The sequence below is a fragment of the Phoca vitulina genome, unplaced genomic scaffold (assembly GCF_004348235.1).
Source record: "Phoca vitulina isolate PV1807 unplaced genomic scaffold, GSC_HSeal_1.0 scaffold34, whole genome shotgun sequence".
In the NCBI taxonomy this organism is placed as follows: Eukaryota; Metazoa; Chordata; class Mammalia; order Carnivora; family Phocidae; genus Phoca; species Phoca vitulina.
Genome location: NW_022589737.1, coordinates 18,957,865 through 18,972,921, shown reverse-complemented (window position 1 = coordinate 18,972,921; position 15,057 = coordinate 18,957,865). Strand labels below are relative to the sequence as shown.

Below are 15,057 nucleotides of genomic sequence, written 5' to 3'. Positions count from 1 at the left end.
AAGAAAGAAAAAGAAAGAAAGAAAGAAAGAAAGAAAGAAAGAAAGAAGAAAGAAAGAAAGAAAAAGAAAACAGGGTAGGTGAAAAAGGTGGGGAAAGGGAATAGAGGGCTTCTATTGTTTGAGGGCAAAGCCAGGATCATCTGAGTCCTTGGAGTCTGGAAATAAAAGAATCCCTGACTTCCCCCAGATGCGGTCTCTGTGCTCACATAAACTAGGTCAGGCACTCCGCTAGTGGAAGGCCCTGCTGCCTTCCAACAGCCCAGCCACTGGTCACACTTGAGCCCCTTTGCAGAGTCTCTCAGCAGTAGTGTGATTAGCAAATTTAAACCTTCCTCACAAATCACTTAGGGATTCTGCTGTGCACATTACCATCTAATGTTCGTGAAGCCCAACTCCAAATTTAGAGTCCATTTTATTATTAGAATGTTACAAACTGTCCATGCAATGATGCACTGCCGAAATACAGACACCAAAGTTATTTAGACTTGCATATGTTACTGCCACAATGAGGGCCAAGTGCCCTGGGGGGACATTTCTGCCATCTCGATTTAAGAAATCTATTTGCTGTTTTTACTGTCTCAGCAGTATATGTAAATAAAGGGTTGTTATGGTGCCATAATTCCCGAATGATGGGCAGTAACTATACTTCAGTGGTTCTATAAACCAGCCCATTATGACAAGTCATGGCCAGTTTTTCACCAGGCAAAACAATTCTGCTAGTGTGAGCCATCCACGATATATAAAAGGAGCATATAATTAAATTGGGTTGAAATAGAACACCACTCCATGTCAAATGCTGGGTACATAGCCACAAATTGTAACATACTTTTAACGATGGCAGGACATTGTTTTTGCTGGCAAAGCTATGGGCTTCCACGATGGGTTATCTTTAAAATAATAATAACAATAATAATCACCGTATTAAGGAAAAAGACAGGGAATCTTGCTCCTCAGCGTGCATTTTAATGTTTTTTAATTGCCTGAAATCCGTGAGCAAAGTATTCAGTGCAGGTATATTCATTAGGTGAGTGTGACTCATGTCAGCACAGCAATTTTCCTCTACTTTTTTTTTTTAAATCTCATTTGGTTTAACCAGATTTCAGCACTGAGGACCCACCTGCTGTCTACTTTTCACATGGCCTCAGGAACTTGCTTTCCTCTCCCCAGAGGCCCAACCTGGCCTACAGGTTGCATTCTCTCTCATATTCTTCTTTGTCCCCTGCTCCCCACTTCCCCTTCTGATTGGGTTTGGGACTGGGATTCCTCAACAGATGCTCTTTCTTCCAAGGCGATAGAGCCTTCCATCAGTTCAAATGTCTCCTTTGTGCCTGGAGGCTCATGTTTTCCTAAAACAAAGTATCTCTCCTCATCTCCACCTATACAACTCTTTTTTCTCAAGCCTACTATTTCTCTTGAGTTGAGGAGGCCCAGTGGTTCTTAGCGACCCCCAGGGCATGATCCCCATGGGGCAATCTGAGGGTCTCATGCACAGCAGTACTGAACATAGGGCAAGCGGACTCCTCACCACCTGCCAGGAAATCCAAGAACTGGGTTTCTATTGCTTCCCTAGGGAATCAAAGGCACAGAATTCCTCCTCTGATGTATGAAAAGGTATCTACCTACTCCAGGCTATCAGGATTGAGACATGGGCTTCTAAAAAAGAGGAGAGGGAATCCATTTTCTTGCCACCATTATCTGTTAATATAAGAGGAATTTTTGCCAGGCCCCTGTATCCTCTCTGTGAATGCCCGAAATTGGGGGATAAAAGCAAGGAAAGAAACAACCAATAATTTGGCCTTTAACTCCTATCTGTGAAACTCTGCAGCTAATTATAAGAGTATTTAAAAGAAAGGAAAAATCATTCTAGTTGTGAGTGATGGTTTAAAAAGAACAATAAGACTCAGTCATTAATGAAAGAATATTCATGCCTTGAAGAATGCCCTCTGGCTGCAGGGCTGTCTAATCACAGAGAGAGAGTCGTGCTTTCCCAGATCAAAGGCTGGGAGGCAGGCAGTATTCAAAGAGAGGAATAGGGCTAGAGAAAGTGGAGTGAGGTGCTTCCGGTGTGACTCCATGCAAAGGAGAATGCTGGTGACAAAAGTTAATTGACTGAACATCTTGCTGCCATTTGAATCCTGTGCTGTGTGTTGCTTTAAAATTCCAGACACTTTACTTGAGTATAATCACCCCCTTGACCACGGAAGAATGCTGGAGTTTTGGTCATCGGCTCTCCTGGGGACAGGCTTCACTCTCAGACTGTGGCTGTCCTAGCTCATTGTTCCAGAGCATTTGGAGTGTTTTAAGCAGACAACCCCCAGCAAGAGGCATTCTATTTCAAAGAGGCAGGATTCTGCTCTAACCACCTCCAAACCCAATCAAACCCTTGGCACAAAACAGCAAGCAAGCCGTGTCTGCTAGCTGGGAATGACATGGTCAGCGGGTTTGACCAGTGTTATAACTCTGGCTGTCCCGAGAACGAGCCACGGAAACCCCATGGAGTTCAAGCCCAGAATGTTAACTTGTAATAAGAGTGTAAATATGACTCTGTAAATCAACCACAGAGGGAAGGCTCTCTCTTGTTAAAGCCTTGAAATTATATATATTTCATAAACATGAGCTGGAAATAGCAGCCACCATGGAGAAGAAACAGCTTCATCCCATTCTGACCCCTGCATTTCCAGGCCCCGTGGGGCAGGGAGCAGCCCGCTGAGCACCCACAATCTGGATAAGGAGTCCTCAGTCCTCCCTGCCTTATCCTGCTCAGATCAAGCCCGTTACTGGAAAAACCTAGTTGAAGCTAAGCTATAATTTGGCAAAGCAATGCAGCAAGCCAACAGTCACCAGGCCAGAAATAGCCATTCTGTCAGCTCTGCATGAGACTAGAAGCCTAACTCTTAAAGTGAAAACTTGGTAAATTTGTAAATGGGTAAGCGTTACCATTTATTAGATTCTTACCTTGTGCTTGGTACTGAGGTAAGTGCTGACCTTGTAGGTGCTTAAGCACTGTGACCATTCTCACAATACGCTGGGGTCAGTCCGAGTCTTCCCTTCCCTCACCCCATTTGACAGATTAAAAACACAGGCCAGAGAGGTTAAGTAACTAGCCCAGTGTCACACAGCTAGTACAGTGGGGAAGCCAGGATTTGATCCAGGTTTGGGGAACGGCCCCTCCGGCCTGTGCTCTTGAAACCGTTGTTACGTAAAGTGTGTTCCAGGAGCCAACCGTATGGGCATTGCTGCAAATGTTAGGAATGTAGCATCTTAGATCCCACCCCAAAGCCACTGAATCCAAGTCTGTATTTTAACAAGATCTCTAGGTGATATACTGGTATCTTTCTCTGTCTCTGAACTGCCCTGAAACCTAAGGAAACTAGTTCTTTTTTTGTTTTCATATATATATATATATGTATCTCTGTATATATATAGTGGTTCTCGATCTCTGAGAGGCATCTGCATCACCTGAGGACCTTATTAAAATGAAACCCTTGTTACAGAAGAGTCTCTCAATTGTTAAAGGGAAAAGGAGAATCTCTCTACTTGCCTCCATCATTCACTGCCCATGTCAACGAACCTTCTGCTAGATCACTGAGTCATAGTCACAAATTGCTCAATTTACTACCAAGAAAAATTTCTCAGTGAAAGTTTGGAGGGGGGAAACCACCCAAACCTACAAATTGGAATCTCAGAATCTGCAAGGGGGCACTTCAGACATCTCTGTTTTTAACAAGCCTCCAAGGTAGTTCTATGCACATCTGAGTTTGCGAACCACCGGAGTTTGGGAATGCCAATAAACTCTGTTTCCCGGAATGTGAGTCAGTGATGTCCAGGAAAGGTAAGCAGACATGGGATGTTCAGGAAGTGAACGCCAGGTGTGCGGCTTGCTTTTGTTGTCACTGTCTTAGTGTAAAGCTTGAACTTTGTTCCCCAGACAGCCAGGAGTTTGAGGTCCCCCTGAGCTCCCCTCCGAAGAGAAAAGTGATAGTGTCTACCTACTTCCTCTAAGTAAGTTGTGTGCAACAACAAGGTCTTGGATGTTGCCAATAGTTGGGCAGAGAAGTGTTTTCAGCAACAAAGCTGCCCGAGATACTTTGGGTGATGTTTTACTGAGTCTTTTGCATCCCTAACTGGTAAGGGTTTAGATAAAATCAGGCCTTCAAACTTTAAGTAAATTCTGGGGTCCCATTGCTGTCTCTGTGACCAGCTGATTCCACTCTGTGGCCTCCCTCCCCTCACAGCTGGCTTATGGGAATTGAACAGGGTTCCTGTATGAGCTCAGCCCACTGGCCCACTGAGCAAAGTGAGACAGAGAAGGGAGGAGCCAGACACCCAGTGTATATACTGAGGACATCATTTTTTAAAAATATTTTATTTTTAAGTAATTTCTTCACCCAACGTGGACCTCCAACTCACAGCTTTGAGATCAAGGCTCACGTGCTCTACTGACTGAGCCAGCCAGGCACCCTTACTGTGGACATAATTTCCCTGAGCTTTGCAGCTTATGGGGAAACTTTTTTTTTCTGGGTGACTTTCTTCTAAATACTGAGGTACCTTGTTTTTGGTACTTTGGAAAAAGCCTCATGGTAACAGCATTAATCATACAGATACTGCTAAAAAACAAAACAAAACAAAAAAGCAAACTCTAAAGCAGTCAGGTTACTTGCAAACACAAAAGAACATGCTAGAAGGTGAGAATTTACTGTGTGCCTAATGTTGTTAACACATTCCATATTTCCAGATCCTCAAAGAAAATGCTAGAGGCTCAGCCCAATATACAATGTATGAAATGTGAGCAAGCTGTCCTAGGGAAAGTTACAGGTCTCACCTTCAAAGGTCATTCTGCACCCTGCTTGGTGAAAGATGGGAAGTAAGGACAGAAGCCATGCTCTACAGCCGAGCTTCCCCTACTTGTGATCAGCATCTCGTGCGATAATGGGCCCACCAGCTTTCTCATACTTATTGAGATTCACACAGACTAGACGTTTCAGGATTTCCCAAGATTCAGCCTAAAAGTCAGAGTAAGAAACTCGCATGGCTTTCAGTCGTTTGGTTAATGGGCAACATAGAAAGGAAGCTGATTTCAGAATCCATAATAATTACAATAATTACAACAATAAAGCACCTAATGTTTGTGTGCTACATTGTGGCTGATGAATCCAAAAGCCTTAGTATCCTCTATGAAGTGGGTATTAGTGAGGTTCAATTACCAGATAAAAATAGGGAGGTTCCTGGAGGCCAGGCGGCTCGGCTGTGATCATACCCGGCTGGTGGGTAACAGCCAGAACTTAAAAGGACCCAGGACCTCCCTAAACAACCTCACAGCTGCCTCCCCAGATCATGTGAGCTCTTGGAGTCTCTAAATGAAATCCATAATCCAGCAAGTGTAGTGGTTGATGCTGACTTCAGATCCCAAATGCCAGTTCACATTTGTCATTACTTCCACCTTTGTGCACAAGGCAGATGTTGCCTTATCAAGGCAGCCAAACCTGATCAGAATCGTGTCACCTACACTGGGGAGCAGGGCCGAGGGGTTGAGGCCATGACCTGGATGAATTAGCTTCGAAAACGACTAATAAGTCAAAAGAGTCAGATAGAAATGATCTTGATAATTTGCTTACCCAGCCCACATTCACTCTATAATTGCTTAAACCGTTTCTATTTTTTGCATTTAATAGGTTTTGCAGTGTTCTTTGAATGAGGAAAGGAGGGGGCATTTTAAGTTGGTCCGGGTGCAGATTTCAAAGCCATCTGCATCTGCTATAACTAGAAGGATTGTAAACAAGAGCACAGCTTTGAGGCAAGGCTTAAAAATACACTTCTCGCTTTGACAGAATTCCAGGGGAGAGAAGCTATAACAGTATTATTTTTTGTAACATGTATCTCAATGCTAAGAATAGGATTGTCTTTTTTCAACCTGGGAACTACTTTAAGTGGTGTCTGTCACTTATTGACTATGTAACTTTAAGCAAACCATCTTATTTAAGCCTCAGTTCCCTTATTTCTAAAATAACTATAATAATAGTACTCGCAACATAGGGTCATTGTCAAGAAATAAATGAGATAATGCATAGAACGTTCTTCGCATTTTTCCTAGTGCATAATAAGCTGTTGTTCTTTTTAAAAATTTCTTAAAAGATTTATTTATTTTAAAGGGAGAGAGCACAAGCAGGAGGAGCAGGATGAGAGGGAGAGAGAATGTGAAGCAGATTCCACGCTAAGCGCGGAACCCGACACCTGAGATCAGGTCCTGAGCTGAAACCAAGAGTCAATTGCTTAACCAACCGACTGTGCCACCCAGGCACCCCTAAGCTGTTGTTCTTGCTAGTAATTTCCTTATTTGACCTTCTCCCCTAACCCCGAAAAAGAAAAACCTACTCTTTTTAATAACACTTGGGTATTATCCATGGCGTTTTATTTTTCTTTCACATTTACAAACTGTTAAAATATTATTTGTGGTCAGATAATGCCTGTATAGCTCTTGAAATTCTGTTTCCTTGATTAGTGGGTTTTTTTAAAAGATTTTATTTATTTATTTGAGAGAGAGCATGCGCACACAAGCAGAGGGGGGAGGGGCAGAGGGAGAAGCCGACTCCCCGCTGAGCAGGAAGCCGGACATGGGGCTCCATCCCAGGACTCCAGGATCATGACCTGAGCCAAAGGCAGATGCTTAACCAAATGAGCCACCCAGGTGCCCCCCTTGATTTGTGTTTTAGACCAACATATGGTAATGCTTGGGAAGAGCAGAAACTTTATGATGCCAGTATCTTACTATTTAATGATTAGTTGGCTCCCAGAGGGGTGTCTGATGTTGTCCATCTTCCTTATCTCCATAACCCCCTGGAGCGTTGATTAAGTACAATCCCCTCCTCATTCCTAGCAAGTGATAAGTTCCCACTCACTGATGAGTTTCAATGCCAATACCGTCTTGTAGAAATCTTTGAGAATCTGAAAGCCTGGATTCAAGCTCAAAGTCAATCACTTACCGGTTATATGTACTTGAACAAGCCACTGATGTCTCCAACCCCCATGGAGTTGAGATGTTAATGGGGCTTTTCATTTTTCCTCCATAGGGTTATTGTGGTCCTTCATAAAGTGATTCAGGGTGACTTTAAACCACTACAGCAGTAGATCCCTCATATCACTGTGGCAGACTGGCTGATATTCTAAAGTTATTAATAATAGGGCCCAGGCCAGGAGAATGGGATCATAAAGAAAACTTGGTGATAACAGGTTACTCTTAATCAACAAACCTCTTTCACAATAGATATCACTCTTCTTTCATTTAAAGAAAAATCTGACCATTTCAAAATAAGATCCAGTCGCTTTTCCCTCTCATCGTGTTAACATAAAAACTCCAAATTTAAAGTTCTACAAGCAGTATTTTTTCCAAACATTCTCTACCTCCTTTGCCCCATGGGCTTGAGATCATGAGAACAGATATTAGACAGCTTCCTTCTGTCTCTGGATAAGCAGAGAATCCAGAAAGAGAGTGTAATGAAGTATAGTTGTTAAAGGATATTGAATAGTTTCAGGACTCTGGAGCCAGATCCACATTAGCTTCATGACCTTGAATAAGTAATCAACTTCTCTGTACCCTAGTTTCCTTGTCTAGAAAATGGGAATAACAATAGTACCTCTGACATAGGCTTGTTTTCAGAATTAGATGAGTTAGTACATGTGAAGTGCTGCGAACTGCTTTTGGCACAGAATAAATAAATAAAACATACAAGTGTCAGCTGCCATCACCGTCATCTACATCATCATCTTCCAATGATGTAGAGCAGAGCTCCTTGGTCAGGCTTGGTTTGCTCTAGCCTAGATCGAACGTGCCCCCCAACGAGCTCCGAGCTCCCTCCTGCCACGCCCGTGCCTGCCATCATGGTGGTTTTGTGGCTGTCTCTGCATTTGTAGGCGGTGTGTTTTTGTCTTAGTCCCTCTTCCAGGGTGTACTGCGAACCAGCTCTCTAAAAATCAAAGCCCCAGGGGCGCCTGGGTGGCTCAGTCAGTTCAGCGGCTGCCTTCAGCTCAGGTCATGATCCCAGGGTCCTGGGATCGAGCCCCACGTCGGGCTCCTTCCTCAGCAGGGAGCCTGCTTCTCCCTCTCCCTCTGCCCGCCACTCCACCTGCTTGTGCTCTCCCTCTCTCTATCTCTATCAAATAAATAAATAAAATCTTAAAAAAATAAAAATAAAAATAAAAGCCCCAATTTGTAGTGTTTGTTGATTTCTGTGATGTAAATACTCCCACCGTGGCTCGTGTCAGGCTACCGGTGGTTTTAAAACTGGCCTGCCAAAGTCCGTTCCCACTGCCCTGTGAGCTGGCTCCAGCCCACCACTGCCTATGGCTTAGGCACTAAGTCAGTGACAAGGTGAATCAGTCAGGCAGGCGGCCGCATCAACACTAGAGAGCCCACAAAAGATAATGAAAATGACAAAACGCAGAAGGAAATGTGTGAGAGTAAAATAGTGCACTAGAGGTATTGCCTCATTTTAAATTCTGATTTTCCAAGGCACCGAGACATCAAATCAAAGAAATCAAACCCATGACCTTAGTTAGAATCCAGTTTCCATGATAGTAATTCAAATGTCCCTTATTTCCAGACAGGCCTTCCTTGTGCTTCCCCTCCCCCCAACGTCTTCTACTATGGCATTATTTGGGAAATTGTCAGAAGCTTGCCAAATAGGAGCTGGAGAGTGAGGTTTTTACCTGCCCTGACCCACCTTGCCTTAGATTCCCCCTTCCTGGCTTCCCTCCCACCTCATCATTGATGTGCCTTCAAGTTCCCTCCTGTGATTGTATCACCCCTCCCTTTAGTCAAGAAGGGAATCTAATTCATCCTCACAAGTTACTCTACCTCTAACTGACATGGTTTTCTGGCCAACGACTAGCCAGGTGACACAAAGATGCATTTTTCCCAGTTCTAACTGCTTTCATCAATCCCATTCGAATCCATTAAGGCGAGCAGCTTCCCAAATTGGAAAAAAACAACTCCAAGTCAGCAGAATTTAAAGCAAGCATACCTCAGACTCCTGCATCCTGTCCACAGACATCAGGCTGGCCGCCTTTGGACACAGTTTGCATCAACAACAGTCTTTCCTTAAGAGTTAGTTCCCTGGTGTTTCAATGTTATTGCATTCGAGAGCACCGTGTCTTTCTCGGAGCCTCAATCTCTGGCCTTTTGTGTTTCCTGGTGCTGGGGAGGTTGGCACCCCACGCCCCCCTCCTTTTGTGAATGTAAAGAGTTCTCTCTTGCCTCCTGCACCTGCCTCCCAAAGGTGAGTCTTTCTTTCTCTGAACCTATGAACAACCCAGATAGTCATAATGTCCCCTTAGACGTCAGAGATCTCTGTAGTTCGGGTTGAGTACACATAAATGAGCACATACGCTATTTCAATCTAGAGATTTTTAACTATGTTATGCCTGTAGAAATCAGTCTATAGGAGCACCTGGGTGGCTCAATAGGAAGAGCATGTGACTCTTGATCTCCAAGGTCATGAGTTCAAGCCCCATGTGAGCTGTAGAGATTACTAAATTAATAAATAAATAAACTTAAAAAAATCAATCTATAAAATCCCAACATCAGTCACTGGGGAGCAGAGATTAGCCCAAGAACCCTTCGACTAAGAGTGAGAGTGGTCATTTACAGCATTTACAAAAGATCTTAGAAATGAGGAAAGTCTCATTGGTCACTTCCGGGTAATGGTGGCAGCTCGCTGTCACAATCCCACTACCGCATGAGTAAAGGCATTTTCATAAGCCATAAGCCCCGAGGAGTGAGGGGACTTGAGAGGGAGACAACACCAACCAAGGTTGGAGGTGGGAGGCCAACGGACTGGTGGTAAGGAAGAGAGAAGTGAAGCTTCGAGAGGCTGAAATGTTGACCAGGAGAAGGGAATCTGGGAACTGATCCCCAAAAGCCTCAGAAACTGGAGGCCTTAGTCACCTCTAAAAGGGGAAGCGCTGGGGAGAAGGGCTTAAAATAAGAATTGGTCAAACATCTGTTTGAGAGGCAGTCAGAACCCTAGATTCCCCCTTCTCTCTGCACGGCCAGGCAACCACGCCCCCCAGGCCCTGGCAGAGCCTGCAGGTGATGGTGGATTGCAGGGGTGAGAGGACAGGGAGCGCCGGCACTGCCCTGCGCTTGGTCAGCGCTGGGGTGGGTGGAAGTGAATCTCATGTCTTCATTGGATGCTGAGACCCACAACCATCACTCCTCTACCAGAACCCCGTCTCTCGAATGGTAGAAAGCAGGCTTTCACTGTCCCTCTGGGCAGGTGATAAGGGCCATTAGTGGGGAAATTTACCAACCCAGTGGAAGTGGAACAGTATCACAGTATCACAGTTGACAAACCCCACTCGTGTGCTCAGAGCTTCCCATCAGATTTCTAATTTCCTATCGCCCCACTCTGCAATCTGAGTTGATAAGGAAGGACTGCCAGACAAGGTAGGAAATCCTCTAATTTGGAAGATAAAGAATGTATTAAGCTTCTTCAGAGAAACAGAACCAATAGTATGGATAGATAGATGATAAATAGATACACAGACAGATGGATAGGTTTTAAGGAGTTGACTCATATAATTGTGGGGCTGGCAAGTCGGCTATTTATGGGGCAGGCCAGGAGGCTGGAAATTCAGGTAAGAATTGATTTTGTAGTCTTGAATTTGAAATTGCAGAGCAGGCCAGCAGGCTGGAAACTCAGGCAAAATTTCTATGTTGCTGCAGAATTCCTCCTTCTTAAGGCCAGCGAACGAATAAATAAGGTCCATCTATATCATGGAGGGTAATCTGCTTTGCTTCAAGTCAGCTGATTGTAAGCGTTAATCACATCCACAGATACCCTCACAGCATCATCTGGACTGGTGTTTGTCCAACAGTTGGACACCATGGCCTGAAAATTGACACATAAAATTCACCATCGCAGAGACCAAAGCAAAGTAACAGAGCCAAAACTACCTGGAGAAGACTATGCAGGGAGAAAACTTCATAAAAATATTAATATCCTCAGAGAGATAAGAGAAGATATTGTAACCACAAAACATGAGCAGGGTGCTATTGTTTAAACACACACAAACACGAAAACTTAGTGAATAAAAAAGAGCCCTTGGAAAATGACAACATAAATGAAAACCTCAATAAAAGTTTCAGAAGATGAGAATCTCAGAAAGTACAGAAAAAATACCCATGGAGATGTAATATAAGAAAAATAATTAGAGGAAGGTCCAGGAGATCTGAGACCAAATCATAAAACTTCCATAAAGACAGAACAGGGAAAACAAAGGAATGGAAATCATCAATGAAATAATTAAATTTCCCGAGAAAGTAAAAGGACAAGAATTTGCAGAGTGCCCAGTGCTGGCTGAAATAAGCCCACACTAAAGCATATCATGATGAAATCTCAGAAAACTGGGGGCCAAAAGAAGATCCTCCACATTGTTGGAGAGGAAAAGAAACCAGGTCAAGTACAAATTTGAACTAAAAGGCCTTGGATTTCTCAAAGGCCACATGGAAGGTACTGCTCAGAATTCTGGACACAGCCTACCAAATAGGGGGTAAGGGTGAAGTAAAGACACATCCAGCTATGCAGGGTCTCACAACATTGACCTGCAAACCCTTTCTCAGAAAGCTACTGTAGAATGGATCCTAAGGAAATAGAGAGTAAGCCAAGAAATTAGGAAGATAGGGGATACCAAAAACACTAGATCCAGCCCAGGAGAGCAGAGAGGGCAATCCCAGGGACAGTAGCCCCACAGCAGGACGAGAGTGCACTACTCAGGGTAGATCCAGTCAGAAAGCCTTAGAGGAAAGATTTCTCCCAGGTATGAAAATATAGAACACCAGGCAAAACAGCAACACCCAGAGAGACCTAGTCCATGAAGAGTTCGGTGCTTAATCAATAATATGTACAGTTGACCCTTGAAGAATGTGGGGGTTAGGGATGCCGACCCCCTGCACAGTCGAAAATCTGTGTATACCTTTTGACTCCCCAAAACTTAACACCCGAATATAGCCCAGTATTGACCAGAGGCATTACTGATAACATAAACAGTCGATTAACACATGTTCTGTATGTTCTATGTATTATATACTATATTCTTACAATAAAGCTAGAGAAAAGAAAATGTTATTAAGAAAATCATAGGGAAGAGAAAATACATTTACAGTATCGAACTGTAATAGGAATTCCTTTAATAGGAAAAGGAATTTAAAATTTTTTTAAAGTAGGGCAAAAGAGGGGCGCCTGGGTGGCTCAGTCGTTAAGCGTCTGCCTTCGGCTCAGGTCATGATCCCGGGGTGCTGGGATCGAGCCCCGCATCGGGCTCCCTGCTTGGCGGGAAGCCTGCTTCTCCCTCTCCCACTCCCCCTGCCTGTGTTCCCTCTCTCGCTGTGTGTCTCTCTGTCAAATAAATAAATAAAATCTTTAAAAAAATAAAAATAAAAAATAAAGTAGGGCAAAAGAAAACCCTTACTCCTTATTCATCCCTTCCATCTCTGAGAGGTAAATAATGCCATTGTCCTCTTACCTACTCCGATACTTAACCCTACCTACTCCGATACTTAATATTCTTTGCAGTAAGGATGCTACTACCTGGTTCCTCACGATGGGTTCATGAGTAGAGAAAGTTGACAAAAATGTGAAAATGAGGATCCAAATACAGGAGCTGGGTGAAGGCTGGGATTCTTCCATTTCCCTGTGCATCTGTCAAACTGAGGCTCATTTGAGTTGATATATATCCGCATTTTACCTGTCCTCCCCTTGCTTCCTCTCCAGGTGGGAATTGAGGTTCTCAGCTAAGGAGAGAAAGGGCATGGGGGTGAGAGGGGGTTCAGAAAAGGAACTAACGTGGTACCTATGGTAAACTGCTCCTCCCTGGGACCATCCTGCCTTTTAAGTAGGAATGTGCTGGGGAAAGCATCTTCTCCCCATCTTGGCCTCTGCTCTTGGAGTCTGTTCCTTGGGTGTCTCTTACCAGTCTCACTTGCATTTAGGCAGGTGGTTAATTAGGTGCATTTTGGTGGACTAGCAGGGGATCCAAACCGTTACTTGGCATCTTTGTGGCAAATGTGTCCCAAGTTCAAAATAACCAATTTGATAATCATCTTTGGAATCTGGGCCCTGCCAAAGATTTGGTTTAGGAGGAATCAGGAGGGCACGTGATGGCCAAGTCCCTGAACTCCGAGCATTGCCAATGGCACTGTGGCTCATGAGGACCTCTGTCTCCCTAGGCTATCAGTGTACCTGTCTCTCACAGTTCACCGGGAGAAACTGTGAGTCGGAGATCACAGCTTGCTTCCCAAACCCCTGCCAGAACGGAGGCTCCTGCGACCCGATAGGGAACACTTTCATCTGCAATTGCAAAGCTGGGCTCACTGGAGTCACGTAAGTGAGATTGTGCAACCAAGTCTTTCTCTCCTCTGCTTCTTGTTGCTAAGAAAGGGAAACAGTAAACAATGGGGATAAAAGATTTACCACTAGTGGAACAGGAAAAGGGTTAATATCTTTACAAAAAGAAGGCTTACAAATGACTTAAATGTTAACGGGGATCATCTCTGGGTAATGGGGTTATTGGTTATTTATACTTTTTTACTTTATTCTTCTTTATATTTGCAAATTTTTACATAATTACTATGTGTTCTGTAGTTAGGAAAACAGTTCTTTTAAAGAAAATCATCTATGACCCCTAGTATTTTCCGTATAATTTTGAGGCAGACATACTACCCGTTTCCCCAGAACTCATTAACTGGACTCTACCGCCTAACGTTTTATGATCATTCTGAGAAACTAAAACCTACCTTTCCTTTGCAAACCCTTTTTCCCCCAAGAAATGAGGGAAATTAAAGTGTTAGCCAAATGGAAAGGGAATGTTTTAAGCTCTTAGTAAAATGCCACTTCCAACCATCCTTGATCATTTGAAAAGTATATATATGTAATCTCAAGCAAGTGATATTCTAATTACAGATCAGTCTTATGTATTCATTAAAGCAAATCTCCCGAGGACTTTACCAGGAAATACTTAGCGGACTTTGAATCGTTGGATGTAATTTAAAGTAATAAAGCTGCATTTTTTTAAAAATACTCTGTGATTCTAATTTCCGAATGACCTGGCCTCAATCTGTTCAAATTAGGGACGTTTGACTACATTTTAAAAGCTGCATTACCAAAGATATAAGTGATCGCGCCTTTTAAATGAACACATCAGAGCAATTGCTGAAGTAGAGAAAAGTGAAGGAGAAAGAAGGTCTATGTTCTCACGTAATGTTAAACTAAGAAAGAATAAGACTTAAATGTTTGCCTTATAATTATACTCAACGTGAGTCATGGATTGCTTTAAAGAGAATAAAATTGATTTAATTATTTTTCATTAGAATGCTTTAATCATTCTTTCCTGATAGTCTGCATTAATATTAACCTTTATGATAAGCACAGAATCTGTAAAATATATATATCTTTAGCCCTCCACCTATCTGCTTACTCTGTTACTCTGCCCTGCACACATGCGCGTGCGTGTGTGCATGTGCGTGCGTGCGCGCGTGCACACACACACACACACACACAATTCCCAGAGAGACCAAAAATTACAGGCACTGTTGGAGGAAAATGTCAGAACCAAAGATTTCCTCCTCTCGGGAAAGCCTATATAAGGTATATAGGTTCACTGCTTTTTCTCTGCAATTCTCTAATCCCAGAAGCTCAGAGAACTAAAGGGGTTAAGAATAACTTAGTGGCAAACTAATTCGGTGGCAAAACCAGCCAAAACTGCTCTGAGACTATTTCTAGTCTTTATTTATCTGATTTAGTGTGAATATCCATGTGTTTTATTGTAGAAGCACTGGTATAGTTTGATTCTGGGGTCCTATGGCAGCTCCAGCTTGAGCGGTAGGGCGGGTATGTTCCAGAAAAGGAAAGACGTGTACTGTATGATGTTTCTAAAATTGCAAAAATTTAAACCCTGAAATGCCTCCGGCCCCGAGGATTTGGAGACCAGTTCCTCTCCAACAGCATCTGCTCTTTCTCTTCCTGCTCCTTCTCTTCCCTCCCGCCAGTCTTTGCCTTACTCCCA

At 43.4% G+C, this 15,057-nt stretch overlaps 1 protein-coding gene across 7 annotated transcripts in view; it reads left to right on the top strand.

The window, feature by feature from the left end:
• Positions 1-15,057, top strand: part of FAT3 (FAT atypical cadherin 3) — a 660,968-nt gene that overhangs the window by 632,292 nt on the left and 13,619 nt on the right. For all 7 annotated transcript variants that reach the window (XM_032426340.1, XM_032426344.1, XM_032426342.1 and 4 more), the window contains one exon: positions 13,223-13,376. In XM_032426340.1, coding sequence (XP_032282231.1) covers positions 13,223-13,376 — 154 coding nt within the window. The remainder of the gene's footprint in view (positions 1-13,222; positions 13,377-15,057) is intronic.